General features: G+C 35.3%; 2 protein-coding genes across 2 annotated transcripts; one reads left to right on the forward strand and one right to left on the reverse strand.

Moving 5' to 3' along the window:
* Positions 1-828: 828 nt before the first annotated feature.
* PIN5 (Auxin efflux carrier family protein) lies at positions 829-5184 on the reverse strand. The gene is made up of 5 exons (XM_088942235.1): positions 4295-5184; positions 3895-3980; positions 3631-3788; positions 1475-1551; positions 829-1122 (listed from the first exon to the last, which is right to left on the reverse strand). The coding sequence occupies exons 1-5, from the start codon at positions 5176-5178 to the stop codon at positions 1050-1052; spliced, it is 1278 nt and encodes a 425-aa protein (XP_088798361.1). The 5' UTR covers positions 5179-5184; the 3' UTR covers positions 829-1049.
* Positions 5185-15764: 10580 nt separating this feature from the next.
* CBSX6 (Cystathionine beta-synthase (CBS) family protein) lies at positions 15765-20932 on the forward strand. The gene is made up of 2 exons (XM_088965470.1): positions 15765-16559; positions 19843-20932. Exons 1-2 carry the CDS (start codon positions 16216-16218, stop codon positions 20729-20731), a joined length of 1233 nt encoding a protein of 410 aa, XP_088821596.1. The 5' UTR covers positions 15765-16215; the 3' UTR covers positions 20732-20932.
* The last annotated feature ends 3210 nt before the right edge of the window (positions 20933-24142 follow it).

The following is a 24142-nucleotide window of genomic DNA, read 5'->3' on the forward strand; positions in this document are numbered from 1 at the left end:
CCTCTACTGGCAACAATCTTAATTCTATTGGGTATTCAACTTTGCACCTATGTTCTTTTTCCATATTTATGTGGGGTCTATAGAAAATTTGTTTTTCCTGGGTATTATCCATCTCCCACGTGAGTAACTTTCCCAAATGGAGGAAAAGTTATCAACACTTGTATAGAATAAAATTACCCATTCTAATAATGGTTTTTTATGGTTAAAACGATCATTGTATTTTTTACTTCAAAAAAATGGATAAATGCACTTACTTACTTGGATAAGTGTTTCCTTACCCAGGTAAGTAACTTCTCAAAAAGCAAATGGGGCCGTAAAGACCAAAAAAAAAATGTAAACAAACATTTGGCAGATCTCTATCCAAGTTTGTGAAGACATCTAGATTTATGGGACTTCAATGCAGTTTGCACTTATAATGAATACCCATCATTTCCTTGCAAATCATGCAGATAGGGGAATTGAAATCTTTAATTTATGGCAATTAATTAAGATATGTAAGACTGCATTTGGCATTCCTTTTTTAAGGACTTATCTCCTTCTTGCATTTAAGAAAACCTATATACATATCGAGTTTTTAACTACAAAAAAGAGATAAGTCCTTCAAGTAAGAAATGCCAAGCACAGCCTAAATCAATGTATAAAGCTTGGGAATTAGCTGAATGGATTTAGCCTGACATGAAATACTTTCTAGTTTCTAGAATATGGGAAACTAAATTTCATATATTAGTTCATAGATTATTGGACACCAATCACTGAGCTTATTCAAATGCTCAATTCGATAAACCTGCTGTAGAGTGGATCACGTTTAGGGGTTTCGTATCACTGATATAAATTAATTAACGTAGGTGAATACTTTTCATTCATTTGATTTCTCAAAATTCCCTCCTTTGAGCTCAGGATGAACAAATGAAAATTACACTGTTAGGAATCACAACAAATAAAAAAAAGGAACTATTCTATTTCCAATTGATCCAGACAGGGAAGTAAAGCAAAATCTATCCAAGTAAACTTAAAAGCCTATAAACATTAAAAGTTGTATTGGAGAAAATTCAATTTAAATACTCCAAAACTGCATAATATCCAACCAAGATAGGAAGGGAAGCTAACATTCCGAAGATCACCCTGCAATTGAAGAAACCAGTTAAGTGAGAAGCTGAGAGAGAGGTATTCTTAGGGCCCATTTGATTCATAGCAAATTAGCATAAAGGTCTGTAATCGGAATTGGAATGGGCCATTCTGATTTCAACTGTTTGGTTGGGTGGAATCAGAATCCCATTTCCATTCTTGGTGAAATGACATTTCCTCATCTTTTGAGAATGAAATTTCATTCTAACTGATTCCAATTTCCATTCAGATTCTTATTTAAAGGAATAAATCATTCTGATTCCAATTTTAAAGGATTTTAATTTCAATTCCAATTGTAAACCAGACGGACCCTTAAACAAGATAACCATGAAACTGATGAAGAACTTACGCCGTGCTAAGAACATCTGCATGCAACCCATATTCTTTTGCATAAATGAAGGAGGTTATGGACTGTGGCAATGCTGCCTGCAGCAAACCAATGAACCATGTCAAACACAAACATTTGTGCATATAAAAGGGAAAACATTTCATTGACTAATAGATTAGAAGGATGAATTTGTGCATATAAAGGGAAAAAAAGATTTTCTAGAGGATGAATCTTTGTTGGAATAGGCATATATTCAGTTTATCAATACATGCCCACCTCACAATGTGACCGGATCGGCCACACATCCAGAATATCTCCCCATCAAATGTTCTGGGTGTTCTGCTGTGTGGTGTTTTGGTTAGTGTCTTGTGGGCTAGCAGACTACCCCACAATAATGTGTATTGGGCAGGGGTGAAAGGGAATCGATCTGCCACCCACAGTATAAATAGCTCCCAACATGATCAATTGATCTATAGCCACATATCTCAAATATCACCCCATAAAAACTGAGATCGGCTTCAATTAGGACAAGCCTGTGTTCACATCTTCCCAACAGTCTCTTGCAACCTTGCATAAGGAATATCTCTCCATGAAATAAAGCATATAAATACGGAGATATTCCCGATGTAAGGCGCTGTAAAAGTTACTCAAACAGGCATTATCCTGACAAAAGCTGAACTCATAAAAGTTTGGAACATGCTTGAGATGTACGCCTATAATTCATGTTAGAAATTGAGTAATAAATGGGTCCTGGAAATAAGGCAAGGTAGGTCAGGTTAATATCAATTAGATCAACCCAAAGGTCTTGAAACTTTAACCCTAATCGAACCAAATCTTCAACTGTTTGTAATGATCCCAAACCCAGCCCCATGGAGATTCGTCAACGTTAAATTGAATTTGCATCCAACAGCACATCCCAATTATATATTGAGAACATCTTATCATGATAAATAATGCATGGTAAGATGCATATGGGCATGTGGGGCACCAATCTGAACTCCTCTAATGCGACCCAAAAGGGACATTAGTAGGCTCAGTCTCTCATTTCTTCATTGTAAAAACAAAAGGACTGTTTTCACCTTTTCATATTATACTTCTCTAACGCCAGAAAATTAGATTGGACCTAAACGCGGCCCAAGGTGCAAACTGGGTTACTGGACTTGAAGATTTTCAGCTTTAGGACTCGGGTTCAGATTAGAATCCATTGAAATCTAAGAAAATTACAATCAAACCCAAGTACCTAATTCAAGTTGCATCCATAACTAGTTCCCTACTAGTACTGGGCCTTTCACCCAGTCCATATTGGTTCTTAATTAAATATTTTTTATTTGGATGCGCACTCGAAATTAAGGATATATTAGCAGATATTAGGACAGTTAATATATATAAGTTCAATATAAGCAAAGGAGAAGAATTCAGATCTGCACCCCACACGAGGATGCCCCACAATATTCTACAGTACATCCCCGCCGTATATTGAAAATATCTCTCGATAATAATATTAAAAATGATGATAATGTGGAGCTGGTGGACAAAGGAGGAGGCTAACCAAAACCAACCACTGTCTTAACTTTCAAGCATATAGTATAAAAATGTAATTTAAAGAGTTGACTTTCTTTTCCCTAATAGGATGTGGAGCTGGTGGACAAAGAACATTTGAGAATACTAGAGTTTTAGGTGGTTAACACGTAGATCTCTTTAAAGTCTTGATATGTGGACCCTATTCTTTTAAGTTTGGAAAATTTATATATATATATATATATATATATATATTAAATTAATAAAAAAATAGTAAATTATTTAATTTCATATTTTGTTTTTAGGAAACCATTAGTTACATGTTCCATAAATCATATAAACATATAATTTTTGCAGTATAAAATTTGCTTTTATTTTAAAAAACATAATTTTGATACAATATGCCTTGTATTAGGCGTATTAGCATATCATATGTATTGAGAGCTGTCCGAAACTCTAAATGAGTGTTTCGGACATTGACCATTTTCAGAAGATGAACATGCTTAAAACATTACTTGTTCGTATTATGAGGTGTATCAATACTTTAAACCATGATAGAGTCTAGAGGGTTTAAGTAGATGAATTACTTGTTCGTATCATGAGGTGTATCAATACTTTAAACCATGATAGAGTCTAGAGGATTTAAGTAGATGAATTACCTGGATGATGGCCACTCTCAAGACGTCACCATGGAGACCAACAGCTATGGCTCCTATTGCCATGGCAGCAGGTCCTGCAATAAATTTCAATACCATTCCAAAAATCGTTAGGGGCGGACCACAAGCAATTAACTTCTCCTGCAACGCCATGAAGATTCCTGCCATAAAGAAGAAGACCCAATCGTCAGATTATACAAAAAAACTATTAAACTAATTGAATTAAAACTTGTGATAAAAATAAGTGGGAAATTAAATTTGACTGACCCATATTAAACATGGCCGTGCCTGTCCCTGCTCTTGACATGATCAACACAGATCCCTCCATGATGCTTGGCGTTTCAATGTGCCACCTAAAGATATATATGTTAGCCACTAATCCAATTAGACAAGATATATAGCTCCATTAATTATTCTTAATTTTCAAGAGCTGAATTCACTCAGCTTAACAAGGACAATAAGATCATATAAAGTTAAGGTCTGGAATTAGAATTAGAATGACCCATTCCAATTCTAACTGTTTGGGTGGGCGGAATTGGAATCCCATTTCCATTCCAGTTGATTTTAATTCCCATTGAAAATAGAGTATATATTGATTTCAAGTGCGAACCCTAAAAGAATATATATATATATATATATATATATATATATATATATATATATATACCTGTTTGAGACAAAAGCCCAGGCTATGCCAACGAGACTAGCATATGTATTAGGATTGAGAGCCAGCTTCAGCCACACAATCTTCATTACAGAGCAGAAGGACGGTTTTGTAGTACTCAGGCCCTCAACAACGTGGTCATTTGCTTGGACGTCCTTGGTTGATTCGAGAGAAACCACATGAGATTGAGAGTCGAGGCTGGTCGCCATGGACGACAGAGTGTCGCTCCTGGTTTTGCGCAGCTCCAAGACGAAGAGAAGAATCGTGAGCCATACGATGGCTTGAATCACAGAGGATTGCACGACGAGATCCACCCCAATTTGGCCGTACATGGCCTTAAGGAGAGGGACCCCTACGACCAGAGAGTTGGTGAGAGTGGAGAGAGAAAAGCTGGTTATGGACCAAGGATAACTCCCCTTGCTGCTGCACTTAGCCCAGAAGACGAGAACTATGACGATGACTACCTTGGAGATGGCATCGGCGGCAATGAAGAGATAGTTCATGTTAAAAGGATCGATGTGGGCAGTGAATTCGAAGGTGAAGAGAGGGAGGGTGAAGTAGCAAACAAGTCGGTTAATTGCTTGACACTGATCAGGAGTGAATATGTGCCACCATTTCACCGAGCCATAACCCAGAACTGTGGCAACATACAGAGGCACCATGGCCACTACCACCTTGTAAACATCTTCCAACCCTATCATTCTCTTCTCCTGATTGTTAATATTAGCTTCAACAATCGATAAAATCGAATGAGAGAAGCAATTAACAATGGGAAGACGACGTATGTGTGTAGTATAGTTATTATGACTCAGCAACATATTTATATCTATAGAGCTGAGACAGCATTTTTTTAATTGGAGATAGCTAGCTAAGCTTGTTGGGTGCATTGATTCTTTGCAGTGGATTCTCATCAAATGAAGTGAAGTTTATTGACATGAGACGAGACGTTAGTGCTGTTTTCACCAATCGTTGTTGTTGTTGTTGTGTTGTTAACAATCATTTTCCTTCTCTGTGTAATTGTGTGGAATAAGGAATGAGTTCCAGAGATTATTCCTAACCACATTTGCAAGGGGGAGAGCATGATTTTGGGTTACTATGGTTAAATATTCCTCCCGTTATATTTGAGAAATTTAATGTGTGTTGCTATATTATATATATATGCTTAAATATTCTTCCCATTATATTGAGAAATTGTGGATGAGAGCATTTTGCAGGGGAATATAGAATAAATTCCAATCTTCTGGCGTCGTAAAAAACACAAGCTTGTTGTCTACAATTTTTCCTTCTTATAACTCATCACTTCCCACTAAACATATTCCTCTCCAATAATATGTTTCTGCAGATAATATGCAAATATGCGTTTCTGTGGTTGGGATTTGAATGCAATGTTTTTTATGACCAGAGTGGGACCCACCGATCCGACCGCAACTATGCCGGTTCGACCAGCTAGCCTCTTGCAACTTTGCATTAATCGGAAATATCTTCCCATGAAATAAAGCACATAACTACAGAGATATTTCCTATGTAAGGCTGTAAAGACTGTTCCAACGGACGCTGCACCGACCGAAGCTGAATTCGACCACTTAACACCTAGGTATATTATTATTATTATTATTATTATTATTATTATTATTATTATTATTATTATTTTTTTTTGTGTTGTGGGATTAATTTGCTCTTCACAAAGAGCTTCTTACAGCATGTACATGTCTCAGCCGCACATTAGGAACATCTCTCATCTCCCATACTCTTTTGTTATTATTCATGGAAGATGTTTCTAATACATAGTGGAATATATACCATGAGTTCACATGGGCGCATGGTTGAGATGTGGAGTGAGATAGGTGTGAGGAGCACTATGTGAGAAGCAAATCACAATTCCCCCACTACTGCATGCTTGAGGGTTCAAATTGGCACATGATATTGTATTAAAAACACAAATTTTCTTCTGAGGGTATATTTGTTTTCTTGTTTGTACTTGGTACTAGTGGTGGTGATTTCATGACTTCAGCAAACAAAGAGTGGAGAGAGATAAAAGTAGCCTTTTGTTGTTTGCTTTTTCTCTTATTTGATTCCATCTTAAAATAAAGAATAAGAATTATGCATTTTTGCCTTTGGCATTACAGATTTCTATACTAGGAATTGAATGAAATGCTACTCCGTCAGAAATATCAACATTGTGCTTGCTTAGTCATTTCGTGGCTGGATTCATATATACACCTCATCAGATGCTGGCCATTCCACTTCCATTCCATGTATACATCAAATTACCATAAACTAATTAAACAATTTATTGGTTACTTGGTGCCGAACGATACTTTGTTTTAGCTCATACAATAAAAAACCAAAACGATGCTCTGAGAGGCTCAAATAACTAGGAGCACCATGTTTGAGTACTGTGTTTTGCTTTGTTGGACCCATAGCTGTGGAACTCCATCTCAACCAACTGAGTTACAGTTGGAATTAAAAAAACATTGCTAATGGAACACTTCATTCAAACATAACAAATACATACAAGAGCTGAAAATAATAAGTAGAAACTTGAAAGGAAAGAAAAAAAGATGAAGAGAACACATCAGATTTATGTGGTTCGGCTCTTTGGCTTATATTTGTGAATGTTCAAAAGTAAGAAATCCACTATAAAAGCTTCTAATAGAGTTATAATGACTTTCCTTCTATAATCCTCTTTTCTCTCTTAGGTTCTTGTCATTCTTTGCTTTTTTCTTCTCCAAAGTAAAAAACAACAAAAGAGGAAAAACCTAATACATACCAGCCCTTGGATATTAACAGTCTCCAATGGGCTGACATTACAATACATAAGGACAATACTACATTTATAAAAGTTTCCAAAAAATACCCTTGAAGAAATCCCATAAGCTCAACAGTTCTTCTAGAGAGCAATCAGCATACCATTACAATTCCTGTGGTTACAAAGGAATCCGGTTCACCTGCCAACAAAACATGTTCCACCCTTTACCAACATGATCTAACACCGCCACATCTCATACATGATGGGTGCCAGTTTCATGGAGAGACGTGTGGTGTTAGATCATGTTGGTAGCTAGAGGGTTGGAACGTGTTTTATTGGCAGAAGATTCTAACTTGTTACAAAGATAGGACTGCAAACTAGATTGTAACACGTCAAATAGAAACCAGATTTTTTACTCACTTTTTCTATCTACTCTTTAACTGCAGTGAATTGGAATCGCACATCTCTCAACTCATAATAGAGATGTGTGACTCCAATTCACGGCGGGCAAAAAGAGGATAGGAAAAGTGAGTAAGAAATCCCGAGGGTGTCAATCTGGACAAACTGAATCCAAACCCAACTGTGATTTTCTATGGGGTTAGATAACACCCCTAGCTAAGTCGGGAAATTTCCAGCAGGTCAATTGTTCTGGTGTAAACTCCCTCAAGTGGGCTGTCAATGGGTCGGGTCCGGTTGGTGTACAGCCCCGTTCAAATTATTAATAGGAACAATATGGACCCAATTATATATGGAGCAATGATAACAACAGTTTTGATATTATGACTTTAATAAAACTGAAACTAAAATACTTAACTGCTTATACATTGATAAAATTTGTATTTTTAACTACAATTATCTTATGCACTGTTTATAAAATCTGCTATCTTAAAATAAAATATAACAAAAAATTATAAACAAATATATATCTTTATGTATTATTAACTATATAATTGGTCTGGGTTTTGAATCAGTTTGAAACAGAAAAAATCAGTCCTGACGATATAACCAATTCAGTCCAAATTAGTTCCATCGGATAGATCCAACCCATTGACAGAACTATGGTAATACCATCCACTCAAAGACCAAATGTTATGGGCAAGCATCAAACCCAATGCACAGGTTAGCAAATTTAAAAACTGAAAGAAAAATAATGAATTAATGGGTTACAATGATGATGATGTAAGCCCACTTGATAAGTCAATTTTGACTTGGGTTACCATCACGACCTAACCCAACAACAAAATCAGCAGCTTGATTTGCTTCATAAAAAAGAATATGAGCTTTAAAAACAATCAAACATACTTGTGCAAGGGAATTCGATGACAGACCTTAAAAGCCATGGGCCAGCTGCATGTCATCCTTGGATTTTAAATATTGGGGCGCTGTGGTTTGTGGGTGGGGGTTCATAAGACCAAGAGCAAGAAACCACCCTAAGTTCTCTTATGGTCTGTTTGGTTTTCTAGAAATGATATTTTTTTTTATTTTTTGCATCTAGTGTTTGTTTCTCAAGAAATAGTATGACTAAAATTCATTTTCCTATGTTTGTTTTCTAAAAATAAAACTATCTGAAAAAGATGTACAACAGTATAGATATCGAGAGAACGCCAAATCTGGAAGATGCTTATAGAGACAAAAAAAAAAGTGGATAAGCATGTTAGATCTACAATGTACACACGCAGATATGTAAAAAACATAACTTGATACAGCCGGAAACAATGGCGTTTAGTTGGCGAACGACCGTGTATTACAACCAACGGAAAAGAAAGTGGCAAAGCCAAAAAGGGAAAGAAAATAATCGCTAGGGTTTAGGGGTTATAGGTCTGGCTTTACCTTGGCCAGGTATTGCCTAAGACGTCAGAGACTCAACCGTTGTCGAGATGTTGAGGCAGTGAGAGGACGACTCACTCCAGTCACAATCAAGACAGCCCGATATCTTTTTTTCAGTATTTTCTCTTTCTCATCGGGGTCGCACCATATCAGCACGACCCCACATCCTTACTTTTTAGAAACCGCTTACCACATTTTTATCCCATCGCAACAACCAAACACATGAAAGTGAGAATCCTATAAAAATATTCCCATTTTCCCATCCCAGTCACAGCAGCCAAATGCACCATTAAAATAACGAAACAAAACGGAAGAATTTCACACAACCGAGGCAACAATGCATTGTTCCAATTGGATTACATGGGAAATAAAAGAAGGAAAGTGGATGAATTAAGAATGATTTTGAAAAATAATTTTAGCCTCAAAATCATGGAAATAACTCCATAACGGATCTTCAAAATCATGGTACAACTGGACAAGTGTGAAAAGGGTTTGGCACCACACCTACCTACCTGGAATCGAAATTCTGACCTCTACTACTTGATTTTAATAAAGAAAATTTCAGAAAAGAAGGAAGTGCCCAATTATACCACTTAAATGGTTTCTCATATTTTTTTTTCTCAATCTTTAATTTAGATGCCACGATGAGGAAAATAAGGGAGAGGATTTCATTATCGAAATCCCAATTTTTTAGCCTAGTCGACAATCTACATGCCCTAGATGTCTATAAGGAAGGTAAAAGAATTTATTTAATTATAATCCTTACGTGACACATGAGCATGCATGTGAAGAGAAAGAGCATTTACTTTACTATAATTCTATACTAGCGGGGATCCGTGCGATCCACAGGATTTATTAAGTAAAAAGTTAAATAATAGAAGAAGTCATTTATTAAAATACCCTTATAGTTTCATGGATTTATTAAAATCTACCCTATAATTAGCATTTTACTAAAACACCACTTATAATTTGTAATGGATTTAATCAAACTTCTATTAGATGACAGTGGAAAATGACAATGTTGACCCTAGTTCTCCTTTAGATAAATTTAATCAAAAGAAAATAATAATTAAAATACCATTTTTGCCCTTAATAAGACACGAGCAACCATTCTATTGGCTATATTTGGTCAATTTTGTTTTATGTACAAAAAAAGTGTTAAGGATATTTTGGGAATAAAAAATCATGGGCCTAATAGCAAAACAAACACTCCTTAATGAAAGGTTGATTAAGTAAATAAGTGATAAAATATATGAGATGTTTAGTAAAATAAAAACTATAAGGTAGGTTTAAGTTAATATTTAAAACTATAACATTTGTTCTAGTAAATGACCCTAATAGAAACACATAAGAGTAGGGTTTACATTTGCGCCTCACAATGTCCCGCAACACATCTCCACCGTGTATTGGGAACATCTCCCAATGATAGTGCCAGAACTGATGATGTCATCATTGGGAGATGTTCCCAATAAACGACGGGGATATGCTATGGGACGTTGTGGGGCACAGATGTGAACTCATAAGAGTATACAATTGTTTTATATTTTCAATTTTTTAAATAATTAATAATTATTCATATTTTATATAATACTTTTAATAAAATTTTTATAATACAAATTAACAATAATTAATTTTAATTAGGTTTATTCGTTAAACTAATGAAATTGACCAACCCAATCAACTCAACCCGAGTTGGTCGGTTTTCTAGTATTTTAGGTCAACTTTTGTTAAAAAATTTCCCAATTCGACCAAGCTAGATCAGTTTCACTTTGGTTATTTGTAAACCGACCAAAATCAAACAACCTAACTATGGATATATATTAATATTTTATATTTTAAATATAATTTTTAATATGAAAAAGTGGGAAATTTCCCACATTTCTTAGTCTAAAATGTTTTATATCATAAATCTAATTTTTAAATTTACTTTTTAATAATTTCACTCTAATTTTTAAGTTTAAATCTTTTGAACTGACTGACCAAACCAAAAAGCCAACCCAAACCGATACAACTTGAGTGAATTAGTTTTCACAAAAGGTTAGTCGGTTTCAGCTGACCAACACCCCAACCTAACTAGGTCAATTTGGTTGGCCAAATAGCCTAAGACCAAACTAAACCAACTAATGAACACTCATAATTTCAGTTAAATTAGTAGTTTCATCTTTGATAAATAACAATACTTTAATCTCCAATAATTACTAAAAATTTATAGAAAAAATACACAATTATTGAAAATATACTGATAATGAAAAAAACAATAATTACAAAAATACAATAAGTACTAAAAATATATTAGCTTAATCAATAAATAGTATAATCTCAAATAATAGTTTAATCTCTTATAAATAATAATCAATAAGTTATAACAAAAATATAATAAGTACAATAAATTAAATTTGAAATTTTTAATAAAAGTAGTTTAATCTCCAATAATTATTGAAAGTTTTCTGCTAAGTAACAAAACAAAATAAATTTATACATAATCAATGAAAATATATTTATCACAAAAAGCAACAAATCATTACTAAAATACAATAAATATTAATTTTAGTATATACAATTATATAATAAATACAGATTAAGAGTTTATTAGTAAATATTAATTTTTTAAAGTTATTTTCTCTAATTATTACTTGATATAAATGAAATAGTAATTTACAATATTATGTAAAAACATTAAATTATTATTATTTTCAATATTATGTTATAATTATTTTATACTTTTTAGAATTTTTAAATTTATTACATAATTTCTTTTTAACTATTTAAAATATAGTTATGTTAAATATTTTGTTATTTAAAACATTTAGTTATTTAAATACTTAAATAATATGTAAAATATTTAAATTTCAAAATGTTAATTATTTCTTGAATTTAATTATACACAAAATCATAATTTATACTATTATTACATAACTTCATTATTAATTTTCTAATATATTAAATTATTATTAATTTAAATATTATGTTATAATTGTTTTTCTACTTTGAAGATTTTTTTTTAAATTTATTACGTAATTTCGTTATTTTAACTATTTAAAATCTAGTTATGATAAATATTTAGTTATTTAAAATTTTAAATATTCTATAAAATATTTAAATTTTTTATTATTTTAATTTTATTTCTTTAAATCTATTACATATTATTAAATATTTGAAAAAAACTTTTAAATTGATAATCCAGAAAAAAATCATAATTTAAATTGTTAGTACATAATTTCATGATATATTTGGTAAAAATATGAAATTATTTTTTGTGTTTTTAATAAATATTTCAAAGTTATTATATAATTTTGTTAGAATATTTAAATAAATCTTAAATTTTTTAATCCAAACTTTATATAGATAAAAAGTAGGGGAGAGGATAAATAGGAATTAGAGATAATTTAGGAGAAAACCTCCTACTAAATTAGAGATAATTTTGGAGATAAATAGGAATTAGAGATAATTTAGAAGATAAATAGGAATTAGAGATAATTTTAGAGAAAGTGGGGGATAGTGGGGGAGGTAGTTTAGGAGAAATTTTAGGAGAAGTGACTATTTAGGTTATTGAGAAAGTGCATCTCATTGGTTGTTTCAAATGTGACACAGAATAAAAAATAAATAAAAAAGGAGAAAAAGGAGAAAAATTCTTCATTGCCTTGTTTTATATGGATATATATATATATATATATATATATATATATATATATAGAGAAAGAGAGAGAGAGAGAGAGAGAGAGAGAGATGCATCATCAACTAAAGGGACTCTTTTCTATTCATTGGATTAAACTTAAACTTAGGGCTCATTTAGTGTGTTTTTTCCGCATGGTCTTTTGGCTGTCTACAAGCCAAGCAGACCAATTTTCGGTCTATTCCTGTTTGATTTGTGGAAGATCTACCCGCTAAAAATCAGAGCATCGAAAAGACGTGAGAAGTCCATTTTGGTTTGATTTCGGGAAGCTCCAAATGAAGCTTTTCACATTTTATTCTCGCATAGAAAGACACGGAAAGATGTACATCTGCCAAACTAGCTTCAAACTGCTTAGATCTTCATGCAAAAGCTTAATGCGTCTTTTGACTTTCAGAGCTACCAGAATATCTCCCCAAAAAGAATTGCCAAATGAGTCCTTAATTTAGAGTCATATGAGCACGAGACAATAATAAGGTGCATACACCTAAAACTATTCTAAGGTAAATAACAAAGTAAAGAAAAGAAATTAATTGAGACTAATGCTAATGGAAGAGAAAAAAGGCCAACCTGAAATGATAAATCCCAATATAGTATTAGACAGGACATGCCCTCAACTCAAACTAGATTAATGTAATTTGATATTTATTAATGAATGAAACCAGAATATTGTTATTTCATGTATGTTTTGCTATGTTTTTATAATTTACCCCATAAACCGGATATTTATGAGATTTATGTTAATTTTGAATGTTCTCATCCATCTAATGAAATTAGGGAATTTAGATATTATTGTACTGTTGATTTAATACGACAACTTGTCTCAACTATTAGGATTAGTCCTAAGTACAATGAGTGGATGTTTAGTGAAACACTAAATAGGGAACATCTCTAGTTATTAGGGTAGTTCATAAGAATGCCCAATCCGACCAAACCGACCAACCTGAATCGATCCAACCTGAGTCGGTCGGGTTTTCATTAGTACCATTCGGTTTCGGGTTGGGCAAATATATAAACTGATATATCAGGTCGGTTTCGGTTTTCTTGTGTGAAAACCGAAACCAACCTGACCCGAACCGAACTATTCTTCTACTAGTTCAGTAGTTCCTAGTTTGAGTAGTTTCCTACTTAACTATAACTAGTCTTCTACTAGAACTAGAAGGCCCATTAGGCAACTACAATTAGAATAGGCAATCTATCCTAGTTTCTAACTTTCTATAATCTTTTACACCAAATAGGCAACCCATTAGGCAATTACAATTAGAATTCAATTAGGTGTCCTTTTGTATAGGAGCAAAACCGAAACTGACCCAACCTGACTCAAACCGGCCAGGTCGGTTTGGCCTATCAATGGGTCGGTTTTGGTTTCCACCTCAGGCAACCCGACCAGGTCGGATCGGTTGGGAAAACCCCAATAAGCCGACCCAACCTGACCCGTGAACACCCCTACTAGTTATCCCAAGTTACATTTAACCCCTAACATGATAACTCTTCAATTTGGATCACCAAACTCCAAGCCTTGGTTTAGCATAATTTGATTATGTTTATTTTCTATTTTATCTATGTTTTATTGCTGATTTATTGTTGTGAAAATTCAGATCATATACATGGAATTGGATGAGGTGTTGGAGCACCAAACCCTAGTATGATTTGACGTAGAATTGAACCAATTTGTTAGTTCATCCCAAGATGGCAAATTGTTAACAGTCCATGAACACCACTTAAAGGTGTCTAAAAAGGCCTAAAGAACTAGGTTTTTGATGGGCCAACATGTTACCCAATTCAGCTCATGCTTAGAAACCCAATTGAAGAAGTTAAAGCATAACTAGCCCAATTCAGTCATACCTTTGCATATGGGTTGAACTACCTTTTGCAATTGGGCTTGTATGCAAAGAAGCTTTAAATTGCTATTATGGGCTGATAGTATTTTAACATCTTTGGGCTTCGGCTTCCAAAGCCTTGTTTTGTTTTCTACTAGTATTTTGATGATTGCTTGTGTATGTGGTTTATGAAATTGCCACAAGGACCATATATGCTCGGTCAATAGAGTTTGGTGGTTCTGCATCCATCATTCTTATATGCACATCATTACCATAATTGTATAGATCATTGAACCTGTTTCCAGTAGGTCCCTATCTTGTTTTCTCTCCAAAGAGATAAAACCCACTACATCCTTATCCTATGAGACCCACATAGAATTTGGCTTTATGAAAATCAATGGGATCTACCTTGTAAGACCCAAGGTTTCAAATTTCAAAATTGGTTGTATCATTTTTTTCCACTATATCAGACTGTATCAGACATGTATAGGAGGTGTATCAGTGATCTATCGGTAGAGTACCGGTTGATACACTGCGAAAAAGATAAAATAAAATAAAATAAAATAAAGGGATAAAGAAGCTTTCTTTTTTCCAAAATAAGCCTCCTTTCACCACTCAATCTCCTTCTTTCCCGTGAAATAAGTCTTCCTTCACCCCTCCTATATGACTCTAAAACTCCAAAAATCATTCCTAAAGTGCTAAATATGTCAAAAAAAACCCAAGAAAAAAGTGTCAAACATCAATGTTTTTAAAGATTTTTCAAGTTTCAAAAAATATTGCAAAAATAGGTAAATTGCAAGATGGCTCTCAATAGTATAATGTTATATATATACTATTTATATTATAAATACGTATACATCAGATCGAATCTTCTCGAATCAGATAAGAGGTGATTTGAATCCAATACAAACAGAATGATCCAAATTCGAAGAAATAGAATCAAATCTTGGACCAATCCATTTACACCCCTATTTTCGGGTAAGGGTGGATTCGAGTTGAATCAACTCGAACAGGTCGTAAAAAACTCAGCTCGTTGCCAAAATGCCACTCCTATTTGTGAGTTTAATAACCATGTTTTCAGCCTTCCAGGATTTATAATTTTTAAAACAAAAATTTATAATTAAAATTATATGCCTCCCACCCGTGTATTGGAAACATCTCTATGATAAGTATGGAGATGTTCCCAATGCACGGTGAGATGTGCATTTTATTTATTCCACCATGGTACAGAATAACTTACGGGCTTACTTGCGGCCAATCAACTGGTAACATAAAGAAGGGTGAGCAATCAGTCGTATTCATCCAAAATTCCAAATTCACGGAGTGATTTGATTTTTGATTGATCAAAGCTCTTCGGTAGGTGTCTCTCCGATCAATTATATAATTGATAAAAACAAAAAATAAAGCAGAGAGAGAGACTGTCTCTGTCTTGCACGTGGAAGGTTGAACCGATAAGTCAGCAAAATATATGAAAAATAGCGTCTGCAATCATCTCTCATAGTTTCCATATCTTAATTCGTCTCATCCCAATCCTTCTCTCCAGTCTCCACCTGTTCTTCTCTCCCTAAATCTCCGACTACACGCTGTACCGGAAACCCAGAAAAACGCAGGCTGCTTTTCTTCTACCTCCCTTTTCTCTCCTTTTTAAGAACTCAACTACCTTTCATGGGCCTTCTCCTCACTCAATGGCCAGTTTTCTTAGCCTTCTCAATCCCATCGTCTGCTGCTCAGTGAACCCGCCAACCCTCTTTCCCATAAGTGGCTTTGTGAACCCTCCTAAACCCATTGGCGGTTTTCTTCTGCTGCTCATCTTTCTGCACTCCCTTTTATAGCTTGCAAGCCAGGTGGATTTCATTTCATGGCGTCGGTGTTTCTGTACCACGTTGTTGGTGATCTAACGGTCGGGAAGCCAGAGCTGGTCGAGTTTCTAGAGACGGAGACGGTTGAATCGGCAATTCGAGCTATCAGTGATTGCACGGAAGGTGGAATTCCTGTGTGGAAGAGGAGGCATCAGAAGAGTGTGGTGGAAAATGCAGAGATTAGGCAGCAGAGGTTTGTGGGTATTCTTAATTCTCTTGATATAGTTGCTTTTCTCTCGAGGGAAGAATGTTTGGAGGATCAGGAGAAAGCAATGAAGACTCCGGTGTCAGAGGTCGTGGTGCCGAATAGTTCACTATTGAAGGAGGTTGATCCTGGAACGAGGTGAGTATTTTTTCTCTAATTTTCAATTGTTTTTTTATTTTTTCTGCTTTTTATTTTGATGGGTTGAAGTGATCGGAGTAAGGTCTAACTGAAAATTCTGAGTACTGGTGATCTAGGTAGGTTTACTCTTCATTATTTACCTTTCTGTGTTTGTGTTACTTCTCTCGGTGATCTTGTGATTGTGGCCCTGTTGTGCTTGTGGAGTCCTTTTTTTGTTAGTTTGGATGAATTTTGATTTTCTCACATGTTATTTGTTTCGTTAAGATTTCCATCTGTTGTTTGATGCGTCTCGGTGATATGTGGCTTGATTTAGGTTTGGTTTCTCTGTTGTTAATTTGTTTTCTGTGTTGGATCTTCATCACTTTATTGAACAATCCTGTTTGGCCATTCCGTTCTGTTCAGTGCTATTGCAGATTATTTATTCATGCTCATGTATCAGCTTTGGTTCTAGTTTAGGTTTTCAACCTGATTCTCATCTCTTTATGGATTTCTTCTTGGATTTATATGTCCTTACTCTACGTGGGCTCATTGATCAACCTTTTGATATTTGTTCTGTGCTTGTAGCAAACCTTGTTGTGCAGCTGTTTGATTGATGGTTTAACTTTGTATGCATCTTGTTTTATAGACCGTCATTACTGTAGCTTCATTTTTTTCCTGTTTGAACTTTGAACTCTCCCTTGCAGTTTTAACCTTGATTCTTGTTGCCCACGGTGTAAATGTTGTGGATTAGATTTCAGTGTTCTAAAAGGTATCGCAAACAATTACTTGTACAAATGGGACTTAATGTCTGTAATGCTTCTATCCATTAGCATCTTTTTCTTCAACATCTGATAAGACCAATGAATTCTTGCAAGAACAGAATGCGGTTCTTTGAACAAGGCTGGGTAACTTTTCTCACTTCTCCAAAAAGAAGTGGGGACATTTAAGTATGATCACTCTTGCCACAAAGACTTGGACATTTTTATTGATCAACCAGCAACTGTTCTTTATTGATCAATTTCCTATTGAATGTATGTCAATTCCTTTTGTCCCTCACTAGTAAACAACCCCAAGAAAAAGTATTATTTCAAGGCGTTCAACAGGATTTTCAAATTTAAAAATCTCTTAGGATACATTTAATAGCAACTGAAGTGGTTGAACTGAATGGTTTATTGCTTTTTTTAGTTAAGTAATTAAGGAGATTATGAGCTCCTTAATGGCTGAAACTGAAGTTGGGTTGATTATTATACCCTCAAATATTTTATTATTTAAAATCTTTATCTGCTAAAAGAAATGTAAAACAATAAGCCATTCTGCTCATCCAACTTTAGCCATTATCAAAAAGCCCATTAAATTCAAGCCCAATTCAGTTGCTTGTTATTTGATTTCCAGTTATTTAATGTTGAATCCATTTTCAATCACTTCAAGAACTTTGGTCAAGAAGAAAGAAATAAAGAGGAGGAAAGAAGAAAAGGAGATCATAATAAGATGACACTTTATCACATGATTCACAATTAGCCATAAAAAGACATATTTAAAGTAATAGTTGGGCCCATTTATAAATAAATCAGCTTTATCCACTTATAAATGATTACTCTTGCATATAATGTTATTTCATAGCCCATGGTGGATTAATTTAGAAAGAGCTGTGAATCAAGGTGGAAATATTGGACAAATCCACCCAATGATTGAGACCAGTGCAAGCTGCAACGTGGCAACATAATGGTGAGATCAACCTAACAAGAGCTAGGCAGGAGTAAATAATCTTTTGTTAATGAAAAATCCCTCTCCATATCAACTTCTGGTTACTAGAACCACCTTCAACCCAAAATGAACTATTAACTTTGTAACTCCATTTAAGTATAACAATCCAGCTCTTATTTTTAAAAGCCACCATGCACAGACCTTAGGATGAGCTGACTAGACAAATTCTTGGTCCCAAAACATTCACTCCATTCAGAATTAATGAGCTCTCAAGTCCTGACTTCGGCAAAGTACTTTCCAGTTTTGTTAAGGACTTAAAGTTTGAACTAGTCGTCAACTAGTTGATTGACTAGTTGGTTGATGGCCAGACTAACTGCATCGGTAACTAGTTGGTTGATACTCATGTAGTTGCTTAGGACAATTAAGGTCATGTTTAGTTTGCTGCTCTAGGCCTCATTCTTTCAATTCTTACTCATTTCAGGCAAGAACGAATAACATTATAGCGTTTGGTTACAAAATTCTGGCCATGAGCCTCATTCTTTTTAGAATGACAAATCAGCCCTTGGTACAAAAATTGAGGTAACTTGTAGCATGAAAAAATAATCATGCCCCATGTTGCTCATTCTCATTCTTCAAAGAAGCTCTATACCGGTGGTCATAAACTGCTGGCCTCCAAAACCACTGACATAGATGTTTATTGGCAGATTGTTGTGAAAGCTTATGCCAACAAGCATTGGCTGCTCGACATCTGCTGGTAAAAATCTATGCTGGTGGTCATAAAGTTCCGGCACATAGATTTTTTTGAAAAAAAGAAAAGAAAATGAATATGGGACACGATTATGGGAGATTACATCAACATTTTAGATTTAGAACATATCTTCTCATTGACTAGTCAGCATCTAGGCACTGACTTGTCATTGCATCAACTAGAGAGGACAAAATGGCTTGTCATTGCTCCACTGCATTTTCAACAGAAGCTGCTTTTCATCCAAAATATGTTTTTCTGTTATGCAAACCCTTTTCAATTAGAGGAAAATAAACCATATCCCAGCTCAGGACAAAACTCTGAACTCTATTGACTCTTTCTCATGTGCTGGGCCAGTCAAGAAAACTATTCAAACCATCTTCAAATGGTGTCATAATGTCTATTTCAACATATATCTAGCATTTGAAATTCTTTTCTTTTCATCTGAAGTCATCTGTTTTTGGTTGACAGTATAGATTATTCTTGTTTTGAATGTTTTTAATTTCAATGCTCCCAGTCCCTATGTAATTTAATCCTTTTGTGTATCAAATTGGTAGGGTAGAATGAATGACTTCTCATATGGGCAGGACATTTTTTATGTGTCAGATTGAATCCTACAAAAAAGCCACATCCTACTGTGTATTATAATTAATCCCATCTGAACCCAAAACAGTGGTTGAAAGTGCCCAACCATATGAGAGTATTCTTATTGAATCATGACATGTAGATTTAATGTAGACAATTCCTCATTCTTGTAACTTTTAGGAAAACTTTCTTCAAGTCATGGACAATGAATATGGTGTTACTTTCCATTCTACACTATTAATATCTCTTGATTCTTGTTTGTAATGCAAGACTCATTGATGCACTGGAGATGATGAAACAAGGAGTCAGACGCCTCCTTGTGCGAAAAAGCGTGGTATGGAAAGGTATGAGCAAGCGTTTCTCAATTCTCTACAATGGCAAGTGGCTTAAAAACCTTGATAATAGCAACTCTTCCACAAGCAGCAATCGGCTTTCCTCTTCCTCTTCTGTCTCTGTTCGTGAGAACAAGCTTTGTTGCCTGTCCAGAGAGGATGTGATCCGTTTTGTTATTGGATGCCTTGGTGCTCTTGCTCCATTGCCTCTCTCCTCCATCTCTTCTCTTGGGGCTATCAACCCAAACTTTTATTTTCTTGAGGCCTCTTCCCCTGCCATTAATGCCACCAAAAAACTTCCCCCAGATCCCAGTGCAGTGGCTGTTGTGGAGTTTACACCAGAGGGACAGTACAAGATCATTGGGGAGATCTCAGCCTCCAAGCTATGGAAATGTGATTACTTTGCAGCTGCCTGGGCCTTGGCAAACCTGTCAGCCGGGCAGTTTGTAATGGGTGTTGAGGATAATACATCCCCAAGATCTCTTCCTGATTTCCCAATTAACTCAACTGTCAGCGAGGATGGAAGTGGTGGTGGAGGATTAAGGCCTAGGAAATTCTGTAGTAGAAGCATAGGATTCTTCACCAATCCAACAATCGCAACCCTTGCTGTAGGAAGGAACATGTACAGAGGGAGGAGTACACCCTTGACTTGCAAAGTCACGAGTTCTTTGGCTGCTGTCATGGCACAGATGCTGTCTCACAGGGCAACCCATGTCTGGGTGACTGAGGCTGATAGTGAGGATGTCTTGGTTGGGGTGGTGGGTTACACGGACATCCTGGCTGCTGTGACTAAACACCCTAACACCATTGTTTCTACAAATCCTTGATTGCTCGTTTTGACAGGGAGTTGGGGCGGGGAGTAAATTGAGCAAAAAGATGCCTTTCAAGAGATAGGCATATGTTTTTCTTTTATTTTAATTGTTTACTACATAGTATTGGGGAGGCATATGCGACTGTAATTGTTGTAAAGTTGGATGTTTATTGTAACTTGTGAGTGGATTAATTTTAAGATTTCTTCTTTCTTATTAGATACACTGTCTTGAGTGGACCCCCTCTTGTTTCGATCTTGATTATGATGTTGGGAGAACTTATGCTCATTAGAATTTTTATTGTTAATTTAATTTCCCTCTTCACAATCACATCACACTGTTAAAAGGTAAGAATCCCCAAACACCATAATCAAATGGAAGCTAAGTTCAGAAAAAAAAGGAAATAAAATTGCAGAGAGCAGCTGAGATTTATGTGCTAATGTTATTGCAGAAAACTTACAGTTAAAGGATTGTTCAAAAACCATATCCTCCTGCTTACTATCCCCCCTTTCATCGTTGCGTTAGTAAGATGGCTTGAGAGGAAGTGTTCATGAACAGGCAAGCAAGTTTGAAGACACTCTAGGCCCATACGCCATGGATAAGGACTCAAAGCCATGGGATTTTTATAACACCATCACTGGTTTAGCCTATACTTGGTATGTTTGTTAACTTGACTCCGAACAACATGCAGTGCTGGGAGGAGTTGGTAAAGAAAGGTTGTTCATGACGACTGGGTGTGTACAAGTAGGGGTGTCAATCGGCCAGTTTTAGGTTGGATCCAATCTGGTTCAAACCTTATCAAATCGGATTGGAACGGTCTGTATAATTATTGGATTGGGCCAATCCAAAATTTAATTGGTCCATATTCTTATTGATCAGAATTGGACCTAAAACAAAATTTCAATAATTCGATAATGAGGTCAAACCCTTGTCCAATTTGAAACTGATCAAAACTGAAGTCGGTATAAAATCACTTTCATGAAAGTACTTTTACGAAAACACTCTTATAAAAGTAATTTTATGAAAAGTACTTTTACAAAAGCACTTTTAAAAAAATACTTTTATGAAAGCACTTTCACTAAAATGTTTTTATGAAAGCACTTTTACAAAAGTATTTTTATATGAAAACACTTTTACAAAAGCACTTTTACAAAAGTACTTCTACGGAAGTACTCAAGTACTTTTACAAAAGCACTTATACGAAAATATTTGTATAAAAGCACTTCTATGGAAATACATTTATAAAAGTACTTTTACGAAAGCACTTTTATGAAAGTACTTTCATTAATGTACTAAAAAAGCATTTTTATCAAAATACTTTTATGAAAGTACTTTTACAAAAGTGCTTTTTCAATGCCAAAATGGTATATTTTTGGCATTTTCAAATTTCTTCATTTTAATATATTTTTGTAATTTGTATATGTTCTGTTTTTTTATATAATTTTTTATATTTCATTCGGTTTGGATTGGATCCAATCCAATTAATTTATATTTTAATGGATTGGATTGAATTTAATTTGTATTAGATTTGGACTGAATTGGCTCCAGTCCATTTGTAAATCGACTCACATCGGATTGGATCGGGTTGGACCAAATCCAGTCCAATTAACACCTCTATGTACAAGTAACAATAGAAGATGGCACAAAATTCCCAACAATGTATGAAGGCCATGACATCATTTCCATCCATTAGCTCCAGACCTAGTCTTCCACTGCATCCTCGACCCATGAAGAGGTATGACTTGCCCACCCATTAGCTCCATGACATCATTTCCATCCATTTGTTACTAGTTGTCTAGAAACAAAGTATATCTGCTTGGGCAAGACTAGTCATAGCTCATAGTCCCTGATAAGTTCACCTTCTCCACCATTTGGTGTCATCTCCCTGCATACAATATACTAAGATAAAATCCTCATAGTCCCCCCCCCCATATTTTATCAGTTTAACTCAAATTTTACTATATGCCTAATAAAACCCATATGTTTTGCAAGATTTAGGTGAAGAAAGGCCACCATCCAATGGTTCCAAGAGGGAGAATTCCAGTTCGAAACTTTTGTGATGTGTTAAATTCAAATTTAGTAAATTGGTTTAGGGTTTTCAAACTGAAATTCACCCAAGATTGTTTCATAAACCTCCAAGATTTCTAATGTAGCGCGATCTAGTGGCTCCCACGTGTCTAATGATTCAGATGCTGAATCGGATACTTGCCTTGTCAAAGGCCGAGCTAAATTGGGCCAAGCTAGGATGGTCGAGCTGTTCTATTACTACAAGAGAGAGAGAGAGAGAGAAAGAGAGAGAGTGTGTGTGCCCAACTTATTTGTACCCGGGGTGGGCACTCTGATGCTTAAGTCAGCGAGATGTTTTTAAGGGTTCTTGAAGATTTAGAAAGTGTGAGAGCTTAATCACGCGTACCTCTTTAGGTAGAAATGAGCCATTTATATAGGTGTGAGTGTTCAATGATCTCTTACAACAGGTCTCATGTTCTGGTGGAGCCGTTTCCATTAAACTAGGGAAATAATGAAGTCGGTTACGTAATATGTTCGGGGGTTGAGGTTCGTCTGATTAATTTAGGTGCGTGCGGTGCAGATAGGCCGGCCTAACGGTCGACTCCTCAATGCTCCAGAGATCTCGGATTGGCAATAGATCTATGCGACAAGTCAAGAGCATGCCTTGTAGGTCGCCTATGGTACTTCTCGTAGCTCGACCAATTCGGGAGTAGGTCGCTCCTAGTTCAAGGCCCTATTAACCCGGTCACGTCAAGGAATTCCAGGTCGGCCTATGCGAGATGCTACGGTCCAACTTGCCAAGGTGATTTGCTTACTCAGCACTAAGGTGTCTTCTTGGATGCCACATGTCATGATGTTATTTGGAGGACCAAATTTCCCCTCATCAATTTCCATCAAAGTTTCTCAAACTAAAGAAGACAAATTAAATTCTTATATGTGAAATTCTGATAGTCCACAAGTGTAGATCATCCAATTGGTAGTTCATGTTAGATCACCTTATCGTAGTCTCAATAGTATAATGTTGGTGATGAAGATGTGTCGCACCTCCAAGATTGTTCCTTGATCTTTGATGACCCGTTAGGGGTGCAACTTTTGTAGGTTAGGGTTGGGGTTTTGTCAAAATTCCGATGGGCCCAACCCGAAGCCCGGGCCCAAAATAGTGTAAACTGTTAACTTGGGCCAACCCGACTTGCACCCATAGACCCAACAACATTTTGCCGTTGAAATAACTTTGAGATATGGTCAATTGATTCCTTGATCTTCTCCAAGAACAAGTCTGAATGTTGTTCAAGATTGGGAGAGAAAACCCTAGTGGTGTTTCTAAGTTTTCTCACTCCATAGTATTGAATTATTTTCTCACAAACTCTCAAAAGAATAGTTTGTAAGAAGATGCATGATCTGGTCTACCCAAGGGTTTATATA

This window comes from Nelumbo lutea, chromosome 1 (assembly GCF_056320005.1).
Source record: "Nelumbo lutea isolate HS-2025 chromosome 1, American lotus-T2T, whole genome shotgun sequence".
NCBI classification, from domain to species: domain Eukaryota; kingdom Viridiplantae; phylum Streptophyta; class Magnoliopsida; order Proteales; family Nelumbonaceae; genus Nelumbo; species Nelumbo lutea.